Source organism: Nyctibius grandis, chromosome 18 (assembly GCF_013368605.1).
Source record: "Nyctibius grandis isolate bNycGra1 chromosome 18, bNycGra1.pri, whole genome shotgun sequence".
Taxonomy (NCBI): domain Eukaryota; kingdom Metazoa; phylum Chordata; class Aves; order Nyctibiiformes; family Nyctibiidae; genus Nyctibius; species Nyctibius grandis.
In genome coordinates, this window is record NC_090675.1 from 1,352,670 (window position 1) to 1,370,549 (window position 17,880).

Here is a 17,880-nt window from a genome sequence, read left to right on the forward strand (position 1 = left end):
AGCCTGCCTCTGCCCTCACCGCTCGCCCAGGCTGGGACGGAGCCGCCTGCCAGCCCCGTGTCACAGGCTGGCGATGGCAGTGATGCGCCGGGGTGAGGAGAAAGACCAGGCACACACGTGTGTGCTGTATTGGGGGGGCGAGAGGGGGTGGCAGTGGTGCGGGCAGCGGTGTCCCCAGCCAGCCCCGGGCCCTGCCCCGCTCCCCCGCCGCTTGGCCAGGCCCTCGCTCCGTGCTGTTCAGCGTCCCCTGTCCTTTGTGCCGCCGCTGCGCGCTGGGAGCGGTCGAGTTTCCTGACCGGTTGAAAACATCCCACCTGAAACATAACAGGCTCTTCCTCTGGATGCTGCTATTGTTTTGCTCAGCATTACAGAAGCAGCTTAACCGGGGCGGCCAATTATGACATGTCTTCCCAAAATAGCCGCTCTCCTGTCCCTCCTGAGCCCACGGAACGGCCGCCCCCTTAAGATGCAGCCGCTCCTTTGTGGCGGGAGCGTGAGTAAGTGGCTAAATTTAGCCGTGTCCCATTCACGCTCTCCTCGGCGCGCAGGAACAATGGCCGCGGGTGCACACGCGCCGACACGCACCTGCCTGGGAGCGGGTGGGTGCCGGCTGCGGAAGGCGCACACCCACCCACGGCGGCTCCGCCACGGCGGCGGCCCCGGTGCGCTACCAGGCACGGGGCACGTTTACTCCTGAGGAAGACGAACCTTGGGAGGAGGAAGCCCTCGAGCAGAGACTAGAGAGGCATTGTTCTCGGCCCTGGAAAATCCGCCTCCGATCCCCCGCGGGGCTGGAAGGGGCAGCGGCGCCGGGTCTGCCCGCGGTTGGGGCAGGAGAGGTGGTGGCAGGATGGTGACGGCCCATCTGTCCTGGCAGAGCGGTGTGACCCCGGACGAGCCATCCCGAAGGCAGCGGGGCACTGCGGGCAGAGGAGCTCTGGGGTCCGTGTGCCAAGCCTCGGGGGTCCATGTGGAGCCCCTCCTGTTCTGTGCTTGTGGTGGAGACCCTCGGGTCCCCACCCTGGCACTCTGCAGAGGTATTGCCGGGTGGCCTGGCTCTCGGGGACCAGTGGCCTGTCCCCCCTGGAAGCCCTCGGCAGGGCAGCGCCTTCCGGGGAATCCCCCAGGTGATCCCAGCTGATGGATGAGCTGGGAATTTGGGACTGTGTGCGCAGGAGTGTCTGATCTCAGTGCTGCCACCAGCTGGGGCAGCCGGGGGAGCCACCTCCGCCTCCGGCCACGCTCCTGGTAGAAGGCCCCGTGGCCGGAGCAGGGACACGGGCAGGGGGCTGCGGGTGGGAGCAGCTCTGACGGCTGCAGCGTGTGGGTGCAGGAGGTAGGAGATGGGGGGAGCAGAGAGCCCCCGGCCCCAGAGGTCCCCTGCCACGGGGTCACTGCCATGGAGCTGTGCAGCGTGTTTAACCCCAATAAGACAAGGCTGAGATCCGGCCATCCTAAAGCCCTTGGGCCAAGGAGGGGCTGTACCGCCGCCCTTCTAACCGTGCCGCTCTCCCCAGGGTCTCCTCCGAACTCCACCTCCCGTCGGGGTGCGGGGCCACTGTCTCCTCATGCTCCCATCAGGGAAACTGAGGCACGGCGGGACCAGCAGCTCCTTTCTGGCAGCAGTGGTGGCACAGCTGCCGGGTCCCAGCCGCGAGCATCCCGATGCGCGTCCCTGCACCCCCTCCTTCCTCCCCGCGGGACCGTGTCCCACGCACCCGCAGAAGGGTTAACGCGGCGCTCCCCGGTTCCCCGCACATGGGCTCCCGTTCATCTCTGGCTCGGGGCCAGCCAGCGTCCGCATGAATCACAGGCCACTCCTCTCCCCCCCGAAAACCCCTTGGCCGGAGGCTTCTGCAGCCTTTTACTCACACAAACAAAAATAAATCTCGCTGCCGGCCTCTGAACTCTGCAAAGGCGAGTTTCCCTCTGGCTCCCCGAGCGGCCCAGAGCTGTGCGCGGGGACTTGGCACGCTCCCCGCCGACCTCGCTCTTTCACTCCCGGCGCATCCTGTGTCCTTCTCTCACCGGGCGGCCCGGGCGAGCGGAATGGGACGTGACGGCCGGCACAGGCGTCGCTCGCGCCTGCCAGGAATCGGCCGGGTACGGCCTGCGAGAGCCGCTGGGGCAAATGCCACACACGAGGGTACCGCCCCCCGCCCCCGCCATCAGCCCTGCGCCCCCCAGCCCAAGGGGTGGGTGAGCTTCGAGGTCACCTGCACGGAGCGGAGTGAGCCCCGGGGTGGGGGAGCCGTATCGGGGCGCAGGCGGGGGTCCCCTCGTGCCACCAGCCCTTGCTCGTGTAGGGCTGTCACCGCCCAGCGGAGGCCGCGTGGTTCCCCCCCCTTCTTCTTGCGAGTTCAGGGCCATCGACCTCTTTGCCGTGTCTCTTCGCTCTGGGTCTCTGCGTTGGCCGACGGGGCCCTTCGCCGTCTCCCCGTGGCAGGTGGAGCTCAGCAGGGATGAGCATCTCCTCCCGCACCCCAAACCCTGGGGAGAAGCTCCCCGTGGCAGGTGGAGCTCACCAGGGATGAGCATCTCCTCCCGCACCCCAAACCCTGGGGAGAAGCTCCACGTGCCGCCCTCCCCACAGCACGAGGCAGTGCCAGCGCCGTGCCGGGGTTGTCCCCAGCTTGTCCCTGGCTGTAGCTCTTCCAGTGCTGCAGGGGAGTGCCAGCACCTCCCCGGGCGAAGGCAGGGACGGCATCCGGCACATCTCTGGCCACGGCAGCGTCTGTACGGGGACGCTGGTGCCATGGCAGCTGCCCCTGCGCCATGGGGGACGTGTATCCTCGCGCTGTCGTGCCAGCGCAGAGCTGTCACACAGCAGATGGGACCTGGTGCGCTCCCCCCGCTCTGCCCATTGCCCTCGGGCTCAGTGGGAGCTGTGGCCCCGGGACCGGCGCTGCCAGGAGGAGGGTGGGAGGCCCATGGGGAGGTTATGGTTGCTGCCTTGCCTGGAGACACTTGTGGGAGGTGGCAGCATCAAGCCGCCTTGATTTAAAGCCAGATGACAACACTTGGAAATGGATTAAAACCCACTTCTTTCCATGGCCACTGCTGGCCCGTGCAGCTCGGCGTTCCAGGGTGCCTTCGAGGCTTCGGCGTGACTGCGGGAGGGTTCAGATCCTCCCCCCGGGCAGGGGGAGCTCCCCGTAGCGCCGGGCAGAAGGGGGACGGTGGGCACCTCCTGGCCCTGAGGCACGTCTCGCGAGGGTTTGCGGGGTGGGTGTATTCCACAGCAGCGCTGCTGTGCTCCGTGGGTGACCGGTTCCTATTAGAGGCAACAAACATCAGCAAGTCCAGGGAGGCTATTTTTAAGCAGAGGAAGCCCTAGAATAGCATCCTGAGTTTTTTAAGCCTGTGACTGACTAAAGAGTCTAAGTCCTTCGATAGCATCAAAAGTAATACGTGAGCTCTTGGGTCCCATTTTGGCAGCTGGCATTGTCCAGAGGTCCAGGTGCAACCCTGTAGGGTTGCTAGTAAGACCCAGCAGACCCTTCCCATGGATGTGTGAGCACCTCTGGTCTCCAGAGGGTGCGAAGGGCTCAGCCAAGGACAGCGCTGTGGGTTTTCAGGGCTGGAACCCACCTGATTTCCCAGCTGGATGTAGTCGGGAAAGGCAAGGCACGTGCAGGAGCTGGTGGGACTGTAAGTGAGATGCTCAGCCAAGCATCCCCACCCCACAGACCTCCCCTCCTGCTGCCTGCTCGGGGTCCCTGTGTTAGGATGCTGTTGGCAGGACTTGTGTGTCCCAGACTGGTTTGTTTTGGCTGTTGTCACCTTGAGCTGTTTCCATCTGGAGCCCCAGAACCCCCGGTCCTCCAGCCCCTTTTTCTCCCTGCTGTTTTCTATCAGGGTCGGTCTCTTGGCACTGGTGCAGATAGTCCTGGCAACTGCCAGTCCCACAAACGGGACAATTCCTGAAACACCTCTGTGTTCAAGGCTGGTCGCCGTTCTCCCCAGAGCCTGGACAGGGCTGTTTTCCTAGGACAGGGCTCTCTTGGCAGCTCTCGCCATGTGTGTGCTCTGAACCTGCAGGAGCTGGTGTGTGAGGTGTGGGCTGGACGCAGCCTCCATGCCCTTGCTGCGAGAGGCATGCGGGCCAGCCAGCCTTATCTTCTGCTCCTGGGGTCCACAGGCCATAGGGCTGACATCCTACTCATCACGTGTCCTTCTCCTCCAGGCCGTGCTGAAAGACCAAAGTCAAATGAGGCAGATGGAGCTGGAGATCAGACCTGTCTTCCTGGTCCCAGACACCAACGGCTTCATCGACCACCTCAGCAGCTTGATAACGCTGCTGGACTGCAGGAAATTCATCCTGGTGGTACCCCTGATCGGTGAGTAGGGCCAGTGCTGTGGCGAGGGGCTTCCCCTCTCCCCGGGCATGGGCTGTCCCTCCGTGCTGGCTCCTTCTCTCCATGCCCCACATGCCCGCAGTGCCTGTGTGGTCTGGAGCCAGTCAGCTCGTGCCATGGGGCTGGCCCCTGTCCTGCCCTGTCTCATCCCAGCCGTGGCCAGTGTTCCTTCAGCCCACGTCACCCTTCTCCCTGCCAGCTTTCTGCCCACGGTGCTCAGCAGACTCCTCTCCTCCTGGTGAATTTGGGGATGCTAGGGGCTGGGAGAGGCAGGCGGGTGTTAAATGGGATTTGGAGGGAGTTTTGGAGGGAGCAAGGAGAAGGGATTGTTAAACAATCCGAGCAGATAGCTTATCCCAGCTGAGCTGGGGCTTAGGCAGCCTGAGCAAATGGCCGGCCCTGTGTCCCAGCGTCTCAGAGCTGCTCAAGCCCAGCCCTTCTTTTTATCCTTATAAAGCTCGCAGTAAAACAGCAAGCTGGTTCCCGTTATTGGTAAACACTCACCCTGGCAGATAACGGCTGTGCTGCTGGGTGGTCTCCCAGGGTGGCGGGAGGATTTGGTGAGATGCCTTTGCTCGGGTTGTTTGATCGCGCTCCGGGCTGGAGGTAGCGTTCCTGCGGCCGCTGCCACTCCGGCGCCCGCCGCGTCCCGGTGCCAGCCTGGCACTGGAGGATCCCCAAGGGCAGCAGGAGGGGGCTGGGGCCAAGCTTTGCAGAGCCCACGGGCCGCTACAGCCCTGGGGGGCCGGGGGCCAGCTCTGCCCCACGGGCATCTCCAGCATCCAGGCAGCAGGGTGTACACTTGTGGCGATCCCCTGGCTTGCGGCACGCAGGGCTGCCTGCCCTCCCAGCTGTTATAGGGCTTCCTTCCCAGCTCCTGGTGTCCAGCTCTGCCTGCCCCAGAGCCAACGTCCAGCTGCTGCCCTTGCCCTGGCTCAGGAGGGGTTCCCAGGGCTGGGGACGGGACCCCTGGGTGTGGGGAGCAGGGCTGGCCGCTGGCCCAGCTCATCCCGGGAGCTGCCAAGGTGCTCCGTGGCTTGGCACCACGGGGCCGGGGCTTTGTGTGGAAGCGAAGGGAAGGAAGCCGGCAGCACCGGGGGAGCCTGGGCAGCCCTGGGGGCTGTGGAGCCTAACACCTGCGAGAGCTGGGATGTGCCCCGAAGCCATGGCCCTCCCTCCCCGTGCGCTCCTGTGGCTGGTGTGAGGCTGCTCCAGCTGACCCCCAGCCCAGGGCAGCAGTTACAGGAGAGCTGAAAACCCTGGTCCTGTCCCTGTCCGAGATGCTGCTGCCTTCAGGAGCCCGGCCTGCCCTGCCAGGGGCAGGAGGAGCGGCAGCGGCTGAGCACCTTAAGCGCTCTCCTGTCCCGCTGCCTCCCTGCACAGCCCATCGCAGAGGGGACAGCGCAACGCATCTCCACCGCCTGCCACCAGCCTCCCCTGACGCCAGCTGCTCCCTGGGCATTGGGCAAATTCCCCCTCATCCCCCAGGAAAGCCGTCAGTGCTGAGACCCGGGTGCGGGCAGGAGGAACCTGTCCCTCGGGCTAAGTGGGGGGCCCGTGGCTGCAGGGGACAGAGGCCTTGGTGGTCCCGTGCCCCATCGCGGTGCCCCCAGCACGGGGCACTCCTCCCGGGGATGCAGCAAGGGGTTAAGCGCGCGGCTTCGCCTTGGGTTTGTTTCTCTTGCTCTTTAACCTGCTCCGTGCTCCTTGGGGCTGACCCCGCCATGGAGAAGCCAGGCCTGGTGCAGAAGCACAAACAAGCCTCCCCTTTGAAGCCTGTTTAGCTTGGAAGCAGGAAGGCAGATTTCGGGAGGGAATACCAGCTTTTCCTGTTTGATGTTCCGTTCTTTGCACGGCTCCCCCCCCCACCCCGGGCCCGGCCGCTGCATTGTGTGGAAATGGCAGCATCGGGTCGGTAGCAAGAAGCGTCGCCGGGCAGCGAAGAGCGAAGCAGCTCCAACGCAGCTTTAATTTGAATACCCAGACAGTGAGTGCCAGTCTCACCATGGAACAGAGCGAGCACGCAGGCTCCCCGGGCAGTGATTCACAGCGCTGGGGAGAGGCCTCAGACCCCGAGCTCGCTCCCCGAACCCCCCAAGGAATGCATAGTTCCCACTTGAACTCAAGACTTGGCTCCAGGCTCGGAAACAATCTTCAGAAATGAAGCCATGGCTAAAACACACACTGTGCGCGCAGAGGCTCCCTCGCACACGTGCGCACCAGCTCGGCCTCCTGCGCGCGCGGCCCCGTGCGCCGTCGTGGGCGAGGGGACGCTGGGCCGCACGCCTGTGTGCCCTGGCTCTGCGACCGAGCGGCGTGTCCCTCCCGGAGCTCTGCTGGGGTCCCTCAGGCTTCTGCTGGGGTTCCCGGCTGCTTGGCAGCAGTTCAGGAGGCTCCAAGGCTTGATGGGCTCCAGTGAGGGTGAACGGGTTGGGAATGGGCCTGATCCCAGGCTCGTCTCGAGCAACGTGTGTCAGGGCAGATGTGCGAACCCAGATGGGTGAGGTGTTGGGGAGAGCGTTTTAGGAAGCATTTCTTCTCAGCAAGGGTCATTGGCCATTGGAAGGGGCTGCCCAGGGAAGTGGTGGAGTCACCATCTCTGGAGGGGTTTAAGAAAAGACTGGACATGGCACTTAGTGCCCTGGTCTAGTTGCCATGGTGGTGTCAGGGCAATGGTTGGACTCGATGATCCCAGAGGGCTCTTCAAACCTGATGGATCCTGTGATTCTGATTCTGTGATTCTGTTTTCCCTGCCGGGAGCCTGGGACAGCAGCTTCAGGTGGGGAAAACAGGGCCAGGACTTGCGTGGGAAACAGTGCTGGAGCGTGAGCTGCCTGCTCCCACGTGTGACCCCGTTCCCACGTGCAGCCCCGCAGCAGAAGGGCAGCAGCTTTTTGGGTCTGCAATAAGTAGAGGGAGCCGAGAGGTGCCGAGCCAGGCGATGCGGCACGGGGGGCACGGTGCTGCTGGCCATGGCTGTGCTGGGAGCAGAGGAGCAGGACGGGGTGTTCTGACCCCCTCGGGCACACACGGAGGTGCCGCCGGCTGTGAGGCAGGAGCAGGGGGTAGGGGCACGGCGGTGGTACCGGCGTTTTGCAGAGCAGAGTGAGATGCCCTTGGGGAGCGTTCTCCGCACGCTGCAGGGGCCAGGTGCCAGGTGACCCACGGAGGTGGAGGGCAGCAAAGCTTTTCCAGCCCTGCAGCCAAGTCCAGGAGTGCAGGGACACTGCGGCAGCTGAACCCAGATTTCCTGAGCCAGCTCCCAGTGCCCCGGCCCCGAGGCCTTGGCAACTTGCGTGCTCCAGCAGCGGGTCACGGGAGCACCTTGTCCCATAGTCACTGTACCTCCTCTTCCTGTTTGAAGTGATAAATGAGCTGGACGGCCTGGCCAAGGGCCCGGAGATGGAGCACTGGGCCGCAGGCTATGCCCGCCAAGTGCAGGAGAGAGCCAGGAAGTCCATCGAGTTCCTGGAGGGGCGATTCGAGAGCCGGGACAACTGCTTGAGGGCTCTGACCAGCCGAGGCAACGAGCTGGAGTCCATCTCCTTCCGCAGTGAAGACACCACCGGCCAGCAGGTAAGGGACATCCCGGCCCCACGAGGACCCAGGGGTAGCGATGCCGAGGGCATCCACCACGGCACTGTCTCCGTGGGTGGAACCAGAGACCCTGGGCCCCGCGAGCTCTGGGCAGGGGGGTGGCTCTGTCCCCACCTCTGCAGGCTCCTGCGGCTGGGTGTGTTTCGGCTCCGAGCAGCCCTGCTCTCCGCCGAGCTGCGGCAGCATCTCAAGGGCGGTGCAGGGATCAGGGTGGTGGGGCTGCAGGTTGTTTTCCTGCCAGGGGTAACGTTGTCCTTTTTTTCCAGGGAAACAATGATGACCTGATTCTGTCCTGCTGCCTCCACTATTGTAATGACAAGGCCAAGGATTTCATGCCCTCCAACAAAGGTAGAACATCCTCACATCCTCTGTGTCACTTCTCTGTTGCATCCTGCAGACGCTTCTCATTTCTCTTTCACGGCCCTTGGAGCATTTTGCCTCTTTCAACACCCAGGTGCCACCTCCTGCCTCCGGTCAGCCCCGGGCTGGGGCCCTTCCCACCGCCTTGCCAAATGCGCACCTCACAGAATCAGTCAGGTTGGAAGAGCCCTCTGGGATCATCGAGTCCAACCGTTGCCCTGACACCACCATGGCAACTAGACCAGGGCACTAAGTGCCATGTCCAGGCTTTTCTTAAACCCCTCCAGAGATGGTGACTCCACCACCTCCCTGGGCAGCCCCTTCCAATGGCTAATGACCCTTGCTGAGAAGAAATGCTTCCTAATGTCCAACCTGACCCTCCCCTGGCCAAGCTTGAGGCTGTGTCCTCTTGTCCTATCGCGAGTTGCCTGGGAGAAGAGGCCAGCTCCCACTGCGCTACAACCTCCCTTCAGGTAGTTGTAGACGGCAATAAGGTCACCTCTGAGCCTCCTCTTCTCCAGGCTAAACACCCCCAGCTCCCTCAGCCGTTCCTCATAGGTGAGACCCTCCAGACCCTTCCCCAGCTTGGTCGCCCTCCTCTGGACTCGCTCCAACACCTCAATATCTTTCTTGAAGTGCAGGGCCCAGAACTGGACACAGGATTCAAGGTGCGGCCTCACCAGTGCCGAGTACAGAGGGACGATCACCTCACTGCACTGGCGATGCCCCAGCCTGTGAGAAACCCCTCGTCAGTGACCACGGAGCAATTTCATGGTGCCAGTGGTGGTGATGAAGGGCCAGAACGAGCCTCCACCTCACAAGCCCCGATGCCTCCTGGCCAGGGCCATTTTCCCTCCTGATGCCCAGTTGGCATCGGCCACGTGTGCTGGGAGCAGCGAGCCTGCGGGCTGTTGCCAGGGCGGTGGGGATGGGAATCGCATCAGCAGCTGCCCAAGAAATCAACCCGCATTTGTCAGTGCGAATTCTTAGCAGCTTAACTTGTCAGATTCACAGAGAAACCGTCACCAAATGTTTATGTGCAAATGATGCTGAATTTTGAAATCATGCGGATTATGGGGAATGGGGCCTGACAAGCTGACAGCCTCTGGTTTGTAACAAGGAGGCGCGTCACCAGCGCGGAGCAGAGGATGTTTATTGTTACACATTTCTTAAAGTGTCCGCACAAAACCTCCCCATCCCGCCTTCGGCAGCCTTCGGCCCCAGGCCTTGCCCTCCCACCGAGCCCCCGCTCCCCTTCCTCCTGGCACGGGGCGCTCACCCCGGCACCCTCAGCCCCACACCGGGCCCATAACCCACGTTCCTGGCCACCCTCCCCTTCCCCTCGTCCTCCCGCTCCCCACGCAGCCAATCTGGGCCCATATTGGGCTCCCATAAACTCTGTTTTTTCCATTCCCGTCCTGGCTCGGAGGCACTGTGTTTCCTGTGCTCATAGGAACAGTCCTCTGGTCACAGGACCCAGCTGCTTACACATACCCCATATGCTTCCCCTGCTTCGCACACACGTAAGCGTGGCTCCCACATCCCAGCCCGGCGCGTTGCGTGCGGGGCAGCTCATCCATCTGGGGGCAAGATCCCTTTTCGGTTATTTCTCAGGCTTTCAAACTCTCTCTCTCTGGCTGTCTGAGCCCCAGCCAGAAACGCCTCGGTGTCAGTGGCGACTCCAAAAAAAAAATCAAATCAGGGTTGGTTTTAGATCTTATAATGAGATCATCAGAATAATAGCACCAGCTTCCTGCTGGAGCCAGGGTCGTGGGCCGCCTTCCTGGCCTGGGTCAGCACCTCCTCTTCCCTGCCCGCGGCACGGCGCAGCACCCTGTGTGGGCAGGAGGGTGGGGGGCAGCGGGGTGTGGGACGGGGTGCCGGGGCGCGGGGAGGGCTGAGCTTCACGCCGCTCTCCCTCTCGTTGCAGACGATCCCATCCATTTGCTCAGGGAAGTGGTTTTGCTGACGGACGACCGGAACCTGCGAGTCAAAGCGTTGACCCGCAACGTGCCGGTGCGGGACATCCCCACCTTCCTCAAGTGGGCCCAGGAGGGCTGAGCGGGGGCCCGCAGCCCCTGAGCGACTCACTCAGCCTCTTACGGTGGGAGACCCGGCTCCAGCGCCACCGCCGCCTTCCAGCCCACCGCAACCAATAAACGCCACATCTTCAACCCCCCTGGCACGGCCGTGCTGCGAAGGGCCCCCACCCCGAGGGCACACCAGCTGGGAAGGTCATTGCTGGGATGGTTCATGCTGGGCCGTTGAGGGTCCTGCCAGCCTTGGGGCAGTGCCAGCGCGGAGCTGGCGCTCGGGGGGAGCCCGTGCCGGATCGCCAGCCTGTTGCTTGGTTTGGTTTGCTTGGTTGCAGAGAGCTCGAGTCACGAGTTGGTGGCTCTTTGGGTTTGTAGGCTGCGCGGGGCAGAGACCGGGGACACGCCAGCGCGGACCTTGGGATTGCTCAGTCTGTCGTGCCCCTCGCGGAGGCTGTAGAGTTCAAGGGCAGGTTTCCTCCTGCCCCGGCCTGCTCGTCCTGCATGGGGCCTCCAGCCCCTTCCCCACCCCACAAAGTGGGGGTGCTTGCAGAGGCGCTTGGCCTCTCCCTGGTGCAGGGTTTGCTTGTTGAGTTTCATTTCAGAGTTCAGTCTAGGTTAGTTTTCAGGTGTGTGCCCTGCCTGCTTTGCTGGGGGGGAGGTTTGAACATCGCCAGTTCCCCCCCACAGCTGCTTTCTGTTCTGCTCCCCTTCCCACCCCAGCATTACCTGCCCCTTCCCTCCTCCCCCAAACCCCTTAGTCCCACCCCCGCTACCTTTAGACACGTTTTCAACCTAAGACTCAGCAAACAAAATCCTCTGAGTCCTCTGGGACCGGCTGTCCCACAGGTCCCATGTGGCCTCTTATCTCCTTGGGTTCGTCGTGTGTGTGTGGGATTCAGCTTCTGCCCGTGGCTGGAGAGAGCCAGGGCAGCGCCCAGCCCCCTGCGGCTTGCCCAGCTGGGAGGGTCCCCTCTCGAGTTGTCCCTTCACCGTAAGGGACCTCACTGCCTTGTCACCGGGTCACCCCGCACAGGGAGCCAGTGCGGGGTCAGGGTGTTGCTGAGCCCCCTCCACACCACATTGTCCCACCACCAAGTCCCCCCTTCCCCGTCCCAGTCACACACCAGATACAGAAGCTTCAGAGGGAGCATTAACCCACGGCCCAGAGCCCCTGGAGCTCTGTCACGTCCTGGTCCCCCGAGCGGAGGGTGGGAGTGACCCCGAGGCCATCCCCGGTCCCCACCGGGGCGCCGTGGCCGTGGGAGGGGAGCGGCGAAGGTGGTGGAGGAAGCAGCAGGACGGAGCCCAGCGTTTTCCAGCTTTCCTGCGTGGGTGGCTCGGACCCGGTGTCTGCGTCAGGAAGCCCAGCGTTACCCCCGCGCCAGCTGCCCGGCCCTGCGGCAAGGGCCAGCGCCGGAGCCTCGGCAGGGCCCGGCTGCGGCAGAGCTGCACGGCACGGCCACGGAGACGAGCTTTGTGCTGGCTAAGCTGTGCCATGAGTGCCCCGGCGCAGGGACGGAGGGGCTGTGCTGCAGGGCAGAGCCTCTCGGACAGAGACTTTGGCGTGCGCACGCCTGCTGCGGAGCCCTCACCGCAGCCAAACCCACCCGGGGCCGCGGCACGCGGCACCCGCAGTGCCCACAGCAGCGCACAGACTTTGCCTTTTCCTCCACGCTGGGTGTGTTTAAATGTTTTAAGTGTTTGTTTTCTAACAGAGCTGCCCCAGAGCCGCTTTGCAGGCCCCTTCCCGGGGTACCACCAGCTCGGAGGCACCCGTGGCCCTGCCGGATGCTGACCCCTCGCGCTGTGCCTCGGGCTCAGCCGTGGCACAGAGGTCTTGGCAGGAGGGCGAGCGGCCCTTGCTGGCTTGAGTGCCCCGTGCCAGGGGCCATCCGTGCCAGGCTGCTGGCCCAAGCCCCCGCAGGGAGCCTGTGGCTTGGGGTGGGGCGGGCAGCCACATTCAGGTGATTTTGTTAAGATGGTTTTAATACTTTTTAGTATTAAACACTTTGTCTGTTGAGCGTGGTGGTTCATTTGCCGTCGGCGAGCGAGTCGCTGCCGGGGTGGGGGCAGCGGGGAGGGCCGGCAGCGGGACGCGTCGGTGCTTGCAAGGACGATGGCGGCTCCGTCCCACCTGCAGCCCCTGCTGCCCCCACAACCGAGGGGCTTGGGGCAAACCAGACACGTGGCAAAGCCCCTCCCCGCAGCTCTGCACCCCCAGGGTCACCTCCCAGCACTGACCCCACACCAGCCAGGCCCCCCCGCCAGAGAAGGACGCGAGGCCACGCGCGTTAATGTCGCTTTATTGCTCGTTCGGTTTCGACTATAGAAAAACAAAGGGGCGAGGAGCCCGTGTACAAATCGGACGTGATACAGGGGGGGCCGGCGGCCCCGCTGGGTGCTGCCAGCTGTGCTGTGGGTGCTGCCGCCCGCCCCACGAGGGTGCCCGGGGCAGGGGGCGAGGGGGCACCCGGGCAGGAGCGGCCAGCTCGGGCTAAGGCACAGTGGCTTTGAGGCCAGGGACGGTCGCTGCTGGCGGCCACCCCGGGGGCCTCATGTGCAAAGGAGAGGAGGGGGCGCGGGGAGGGGAGAAGCTTCACATTAGCCCCAGGCAGAGGGGTCAGGGCACGGGCCGGGGGGGCTGGGCCAGGGGGGGCTTCCACCACCCCGCGCAGGGGCAGGGGAGGGGGTGTGGTGGCAGCAGGGTGCCCGTGGGGGCTTGGCCCTGGGTCACCACAGCCCCCCTCCCTCGGCTGTGCCCCCCCAGCCCCTGCCCACCTCCCCGTAGCTGACAAACCAGACCGCTTTGTCTTTGTCGTGACCCCCCGGCCCGGCCCGGCCGCGCTGGGGACGGGCATCTTTGGCAAAAAAAATATTAAAAAAATATTTTAAAAAATCGAGGTGAGCGGCCACCCGAGGGCGAAGCCAACGGGTCCATGGGCCCCCCCAGGCCTCCCCCGGACATCCCTGATGGCGAGGCAGCTGTCGGGGCCGGGGGTCAGTGCTGGCTCCGGGGCCAGGAGCATCGCCATTCCCCGGCCCCCGGGCACGGCCCCGACTGCTGACCCCCTGCCCACTGCTCACACCCCACCGTCCCCCTCCATCAGTCTGTCCCCGAGGTCCCAGTATGGCCCCGCGGGGGTTTGGCCGGCGCACACCCTCCAGCCCCAGCACGGCCGCGGCACCTCAGAGCCATCGCTCCGGCCACGACGGACAGGCTACTCACGGGCGGCACAGTTCGGGTCCCCTCGGGCACGGCCGAGCACCGGTGGGTCCCGCCACAGGGCCAGGGTGACACGAGGGCATCCCCTCGGCCGGGGGGCAGCGCCGGGGCCAGCCCTGAGGTAAGGAGCGGGCTCATGTCCTCCAAAGCCTCGGGGCCTCACAGCTTGTGCTTCGCTCCCGCCCCGGTGCCGAGGGGCCCGGCAGCCCCCCACGGCGAGGTCAGTCCCTGAATTACCGGCTTCTCCCCGGCACGCCGGGGCGCTCGTGGCGGGACACGCTGTCCAGCCGTCCCGGGGCAGCTCTCGTGGGACCTTCCGCTACAAGCGAGTTCTCCGGGGCCGTCGGCAGTGCCGGGGGACGAGCACCCACCGCCTCTCCCAGCTCCATACGGGGCAGCGAGGGGAGCCCAGCGGCCCCCTCGCCCCCCGGCCAGGCCAGCGCTAGGGGGGCGAGTATCGCTCTATGGTCCGGGCGGCCTCGGCGTGGAGGTGCGGAGCCTGCGCCAGCACCTCGGCCGCCTTGTCCTGGCTCAGCCCCAGGTGCTCGGCCGTGAACTTGGCCAACGGGTAGAGGCTCTCCATGGCCTTGGGGTCGCTGAGGAAGTGCGAGGTGTGGGAGAGCAGCTCGGCCGCCTTCTCCTGCTTGAGCCCCAGCTGGTCGGCGGTGAGGCGGGCCATGGCGTAGACGCTGTCGGGGAAGTCCAGCTTGGCTTTGCCGTCGGGGCCGGCCGCGTGCATCTTCATGTGGCTGATGAGGTTGCGCTGCTGGGCGAACTTCCCGCCGCACACCTGGCACTCGTAGGGCTTCTCGCCCGAGTGGATGCGCATGTGCTCGGTCAGGCGGTACTGGCGGGTGAAGCGCATCCCGCAGGCGTCGCAGGCGAAGGGCTTGAGGCCGAGGTGGCTGCGCATGTGGCGGGTCATGGTGCCGCGCTGGGTGAACTTCTTGCCGCAGATGGTGCAGGGGTAAGGGCGCGTCAGCCAGTGCGTCTTCTCGTGCTGTCGCAGCGTGGCCGGGTCCTTGTAGGATTTGTCGCAGGAGGAGCAGCGGTAGGGCCGCAGGATGTCACCCAGCCCCGGGCCACCCTTGTCCAGGTAGGGCACGGCCTGCTCGGCCGCCGCTTTGTGGTAGAGCTCCTCTTCGTTGTGGGCCTCCACGTGGGCGTTGAGCTGCTCGGAGCTGGGGAAGCCCTTGCCGCAGGGGATGCAGACGTACAGGTTGTCGCCCAGGCTCTCCGGCTCGTAGCCCAGGTGGTTGCAGTAGCGGTCCAGCGCGTCGCCGGGCGAGGGGCCCTCGCTGCTGCCCGTCTCCTCGCTCGTGCTGTTATCGGGCTCCAGGTCGTTGCTCTCCACGCTGGGGTAGCGGGGCTGCGGCGCCGCGGGCGGCGACTCGGCCTTTTCCTCCCGCTCCAGCTCCTTCTCCGCCTCCCCCTCGTCCAAGTAGGGGCCCAGGGGCTCGTGCTTCATCCAGCGGTACATCAGCTCGCGCCCGTCGGCGCGGGGCAGCGGGGGCTCGGCGCAGGGTGGCGTGCTGCGGAAGGGGTCGGGGGCGTGGGGGTGCCCCCCCGGCTCGCCGCCCGGCGGGGAGTCCTTGTAGGCGGCGGCGTGGCCGGCCAGGAGGCCGGCGCTGACCGGGGGGCTGTCGTGCCGCGGGGGCAGCGAGGGCTCGCGGGGCTCGCCGGGCAGCAGGCGGTCGGTGGGCAGGAGCTGGGCGGAGGGGCCGGTGGGGCTCTTCTTGGAGAGGTCGAGGCCGCAGGGCGGCGAGCAGTGGCGCTCGGGGGGGCACAGCCCATGGGGGTGCAGCGGGGTGCCCTGGGCGGCCGAGGCGTAGAGCTCCCCGCACTGCGTGTTCAGCGGTGCCGCCGGCTCCACGGGCGGCAGGTCCACGGGCCGCGGCGTCCCCGAGTAGCAGGCCTGGATGACCGGCGTGGCGGCGCGCAGCCCCCGGCCCAGCTTGTACGTCGCGTAGCCCCCACGCAGGTGACAGTACTTGCCGCTGCGTTTCAGCTTCTTCTTGCAAAGGGCCACCAAGCCGGGGATCTGGAGGTAGCTGGCGGCGGCCAGCACGGCACCCAGGCTCTGCTCGCCGCCCGGCTCGCACTCGCCCAAGCGGCCCGTGTAGATGAAGTCGAGGATGAGGCGGAAGATGCCGGGGCTCACCATCTCGTGGTCCAGGTTGAGCAGGTTGTCGTGCACCACCAGCGACTTGAGGTAAGCGCTGCTGGCTGCCAGGATGTTCTTGTGCGCGCGGAAGAGCGCGTTCTGCACCACGATGATCACGTCGCACAGGAAGCCCTTGGTGCGCTGCGTGTTCAGCTGCAGCAGCAGCTGCCGCGAGTGGCTCGGCACCTCCATGGCGTCCAGCATCCCGCTCCTCGCCCGTCGCCCTGCAACACACCGCCCCGTCAGCGCCGGAACGGGCTCCCGGGCGCTCGGCCCACGCGTGGAGGGGCTCGACCCGCACGTCGGGGCTTCTCAGCCCACGCGCGGTGGGGAGGGGGGGGGTGCGGGGGGTGTCGGGGCTCAGCCCCCAGCCCCACACGCCGCTGCGTCCCGGCCGCTCTGCTCGGCTACCGGGCCGGTGCCACCGCTTATATGGGGGCTCGCTTCTCGGCGGGCCGGGGCGGGGGGGAGAGGGGGGTGAAAACCCCCGGAGAACGTGACATCACCGGCCGCCGCCGCCAGCGCCGCGCCCCGGCCCCGCCAGCGCCCCGGCACCCCCGCGCCCACCTGCCGGAGGAGGGAACCGGCCCGCTGCCCCCCGCCCGTCCGCCCTCCCGGGGCCGCCGGGACGGGCGCGGTGCCGCTGCCCCGGCTCCCCGCGGCGCTTCCCCGGTTCTTATGCGCTCCCGGTGCCGGGACGCGGCCGGCCGTGCCCCCCCGGGCGCCCCCCGCCCCCTGTTCCTCCCCCTCCGGAGGGTGAGTAGGGGGATGGCCGGGGCGGGGGGGGGAAGCGGGACCTCCCCTCCCCGCCTCCGCTCCGGTGCCGGTGCCCCCCGCCCAGGTGCGTGAAGCCAAGCACCCGCGGAGCTGCTTTTGGGGTTTTTTTCCTCCTATTTTTAATTTTTTTGGAGTTATCCCCCCCCCCCCGCCCCCGCTCCCCCCTCGCTTTACCTGGGCGCCCGGTGGCCTCCGCCAACCAGCCGAGATCTCGGTGAACTCTCATGGCTCAGCCCCGGGGGGGCCGCCGCCGGTTGCTATTCCCTTCCACCCTCCTCCTCCTCTCTTGCTGCTCTTCCTCCATACCCCGAGTTCCCGGCCGGTCCTACGGGTGAAGAAAAAAGAAGAGGAGGAGGAGGAGGTGGTGGAAGAAGAAGAAAAAAGAAATAACGCCGGTTCCTCGGGGTTCCCAAACGCCGCCAGCTCGGAGGTGAAACCCGGGCTGCGAACTCCCCCTGACCCCGGCCTGAACTCCCGAGCAAGCGCCGCTGGCTGTTAAAGGGACGGCGGGAGGTTTTCCTCCTCCCATCCCCGGGCGGGGCACCGACAATTCGGGCCCCCCCTCCCCAACCTCCTCCTCCTTCTTTTCTCCCCTCCCTTTACCGATCCCGGTCTCCTCCTCCCGCTCCGTGGCCGCTTTCCCCCCCGCCCCGTCCCGACCCCGCCGTCCCCTCGGGGCTCTGCATCCTTCGGACATCAGCTTTTGCCCGGTGACACCGAGGGGGGGGCCGGGAGCCCCCTCCGGGGGGTTGTTGTCCCCCCCGCAAAGCCGATGTCCCCCCCCGCACCCGGTACCGCTCGCAGGGCGCCATCTAGCGGCTCCGGTGCGCTCCACCCCCTCCGCTTACCGCAGGTGCGCGGTAGGACCCGACGGGGCGGGCGGTGGGGAAAGATAAAGTTCCTGGGGGTGTGTGAAGCAGCGAGGGGGGGGGTCCTGCTAGAGACCGGTTGCTGCTACCCCCACCCGAGGGGTGGGTGCTGATGCACCTCAATGGGTGGGAGAGCTGCAGTGGGTGCTGTTAGTTTTAGGAGGTGGGGGACTAATGGGGGTAGGGGATGTGGGGAAGGGTTTATTGGGGGGGGGGGAAGGCAGTCGGGTCTAATGTGCTGGTGGTGGGGGAGGGCAGAAAGCAAAGTGGGGGGGGGTGTGCACAGCCCTGGTGCCCAGATGTGCGGCGGCGGCTCGGGGTGGGCCGGGGGCGTGCAGTGGATTGGGAAGAGGAGGAGGAGGGGGAGACAGTGCCACGTATCCCCTCGCTTCATCCCTCCAGCCAACCCCGCGAAAAGGGTGCTGGGCTGGGGGTGCAGACCGGGGTCGTCCCCCCCCCTCAGCGCGGGGGGAGCCGCCTCTCGCTTCGCACTTTC

The 17,880-nt window shown here is 65.8% G+C and overlaps 2 protein-coding genes across 3 annotated transcripts in view; one reads left to right on the forward strand and one right to left on the reverse strand.

Annotated features, from left to right (window-relative positions):
* The window catches only part of SMG6 (SMG6 nonsense mediated mRNA decay factor), a 117,448-nt gene extending 105,079 nt beyond the window's left edge, over positions 1–12,369 (forward strand). For both annotated transcript variants that reach the window (XM_068415993.1, XM_068415994.1), the window contains exons 16-19: positions 4,187–4,340; positions 7,723–7,934; positions 8,222–8,303; positions 10,246–12,369. In XM_068415993.1, the coding sequence (XP_068272094.1) occupies positions 4,187–4,340; positions 7,723–7,934; positions 8,222–8,303; positions 10,246–10,376 (579 nt within the window). In that variant the 3' untranslated portion in view covers positions 10,377–12,369. The remainder of the gene's footprint in view (positions 1–4,186; positions 4,341–7,722; positions 7,935–8,221; positions 8,304–10,245) is intronic.
* A 269-nt stretch (positions 12,370–12,638) lies between these two features.
* HIC1 (HIC ZBTB transcriptional repressor 1) lies at positions 12,639–17,024 on the reverse strand. The gene is made up of 2 exons (XM_068415571.1): positions 16,690–17,024; positions 12,639–15,962 (listed from the first exon to the last, which is right to left on the reverse strand). Exons 1-2 carry the CDS (start codon positions 16,739–16,741, stop codon positions 14,017–14,019), a joined length of 1,998 nt encoding a protein of 665 aa, XP_068271672.1. The 5' UTR covers positions 16,742–17,024; the 3' UTR covers positions 12,639–14,016.
* Positions 17,025–17,880: the final 856 nt, after the last annotated feature.

What these genes read in the sequence shown, in the direction of transcription:
- HIC1 (XM_068415571.1), bottom strand. Translation starts at nt 16,741, where the DNA reads ATGAGAGTTCACCGAGATCTCGGCTGGTTGGCGGAGGCCACCGGGCGC. An exon ending in GGAGGCCACCGGGCGCCCAG is followed by an intron (nt 15,963 to 16,689) that starts GTAAAGCGAGGG and finishes GGTGTGTTGCAG; the next exon opens with GGCGACGGGCGAGGAGCGGG.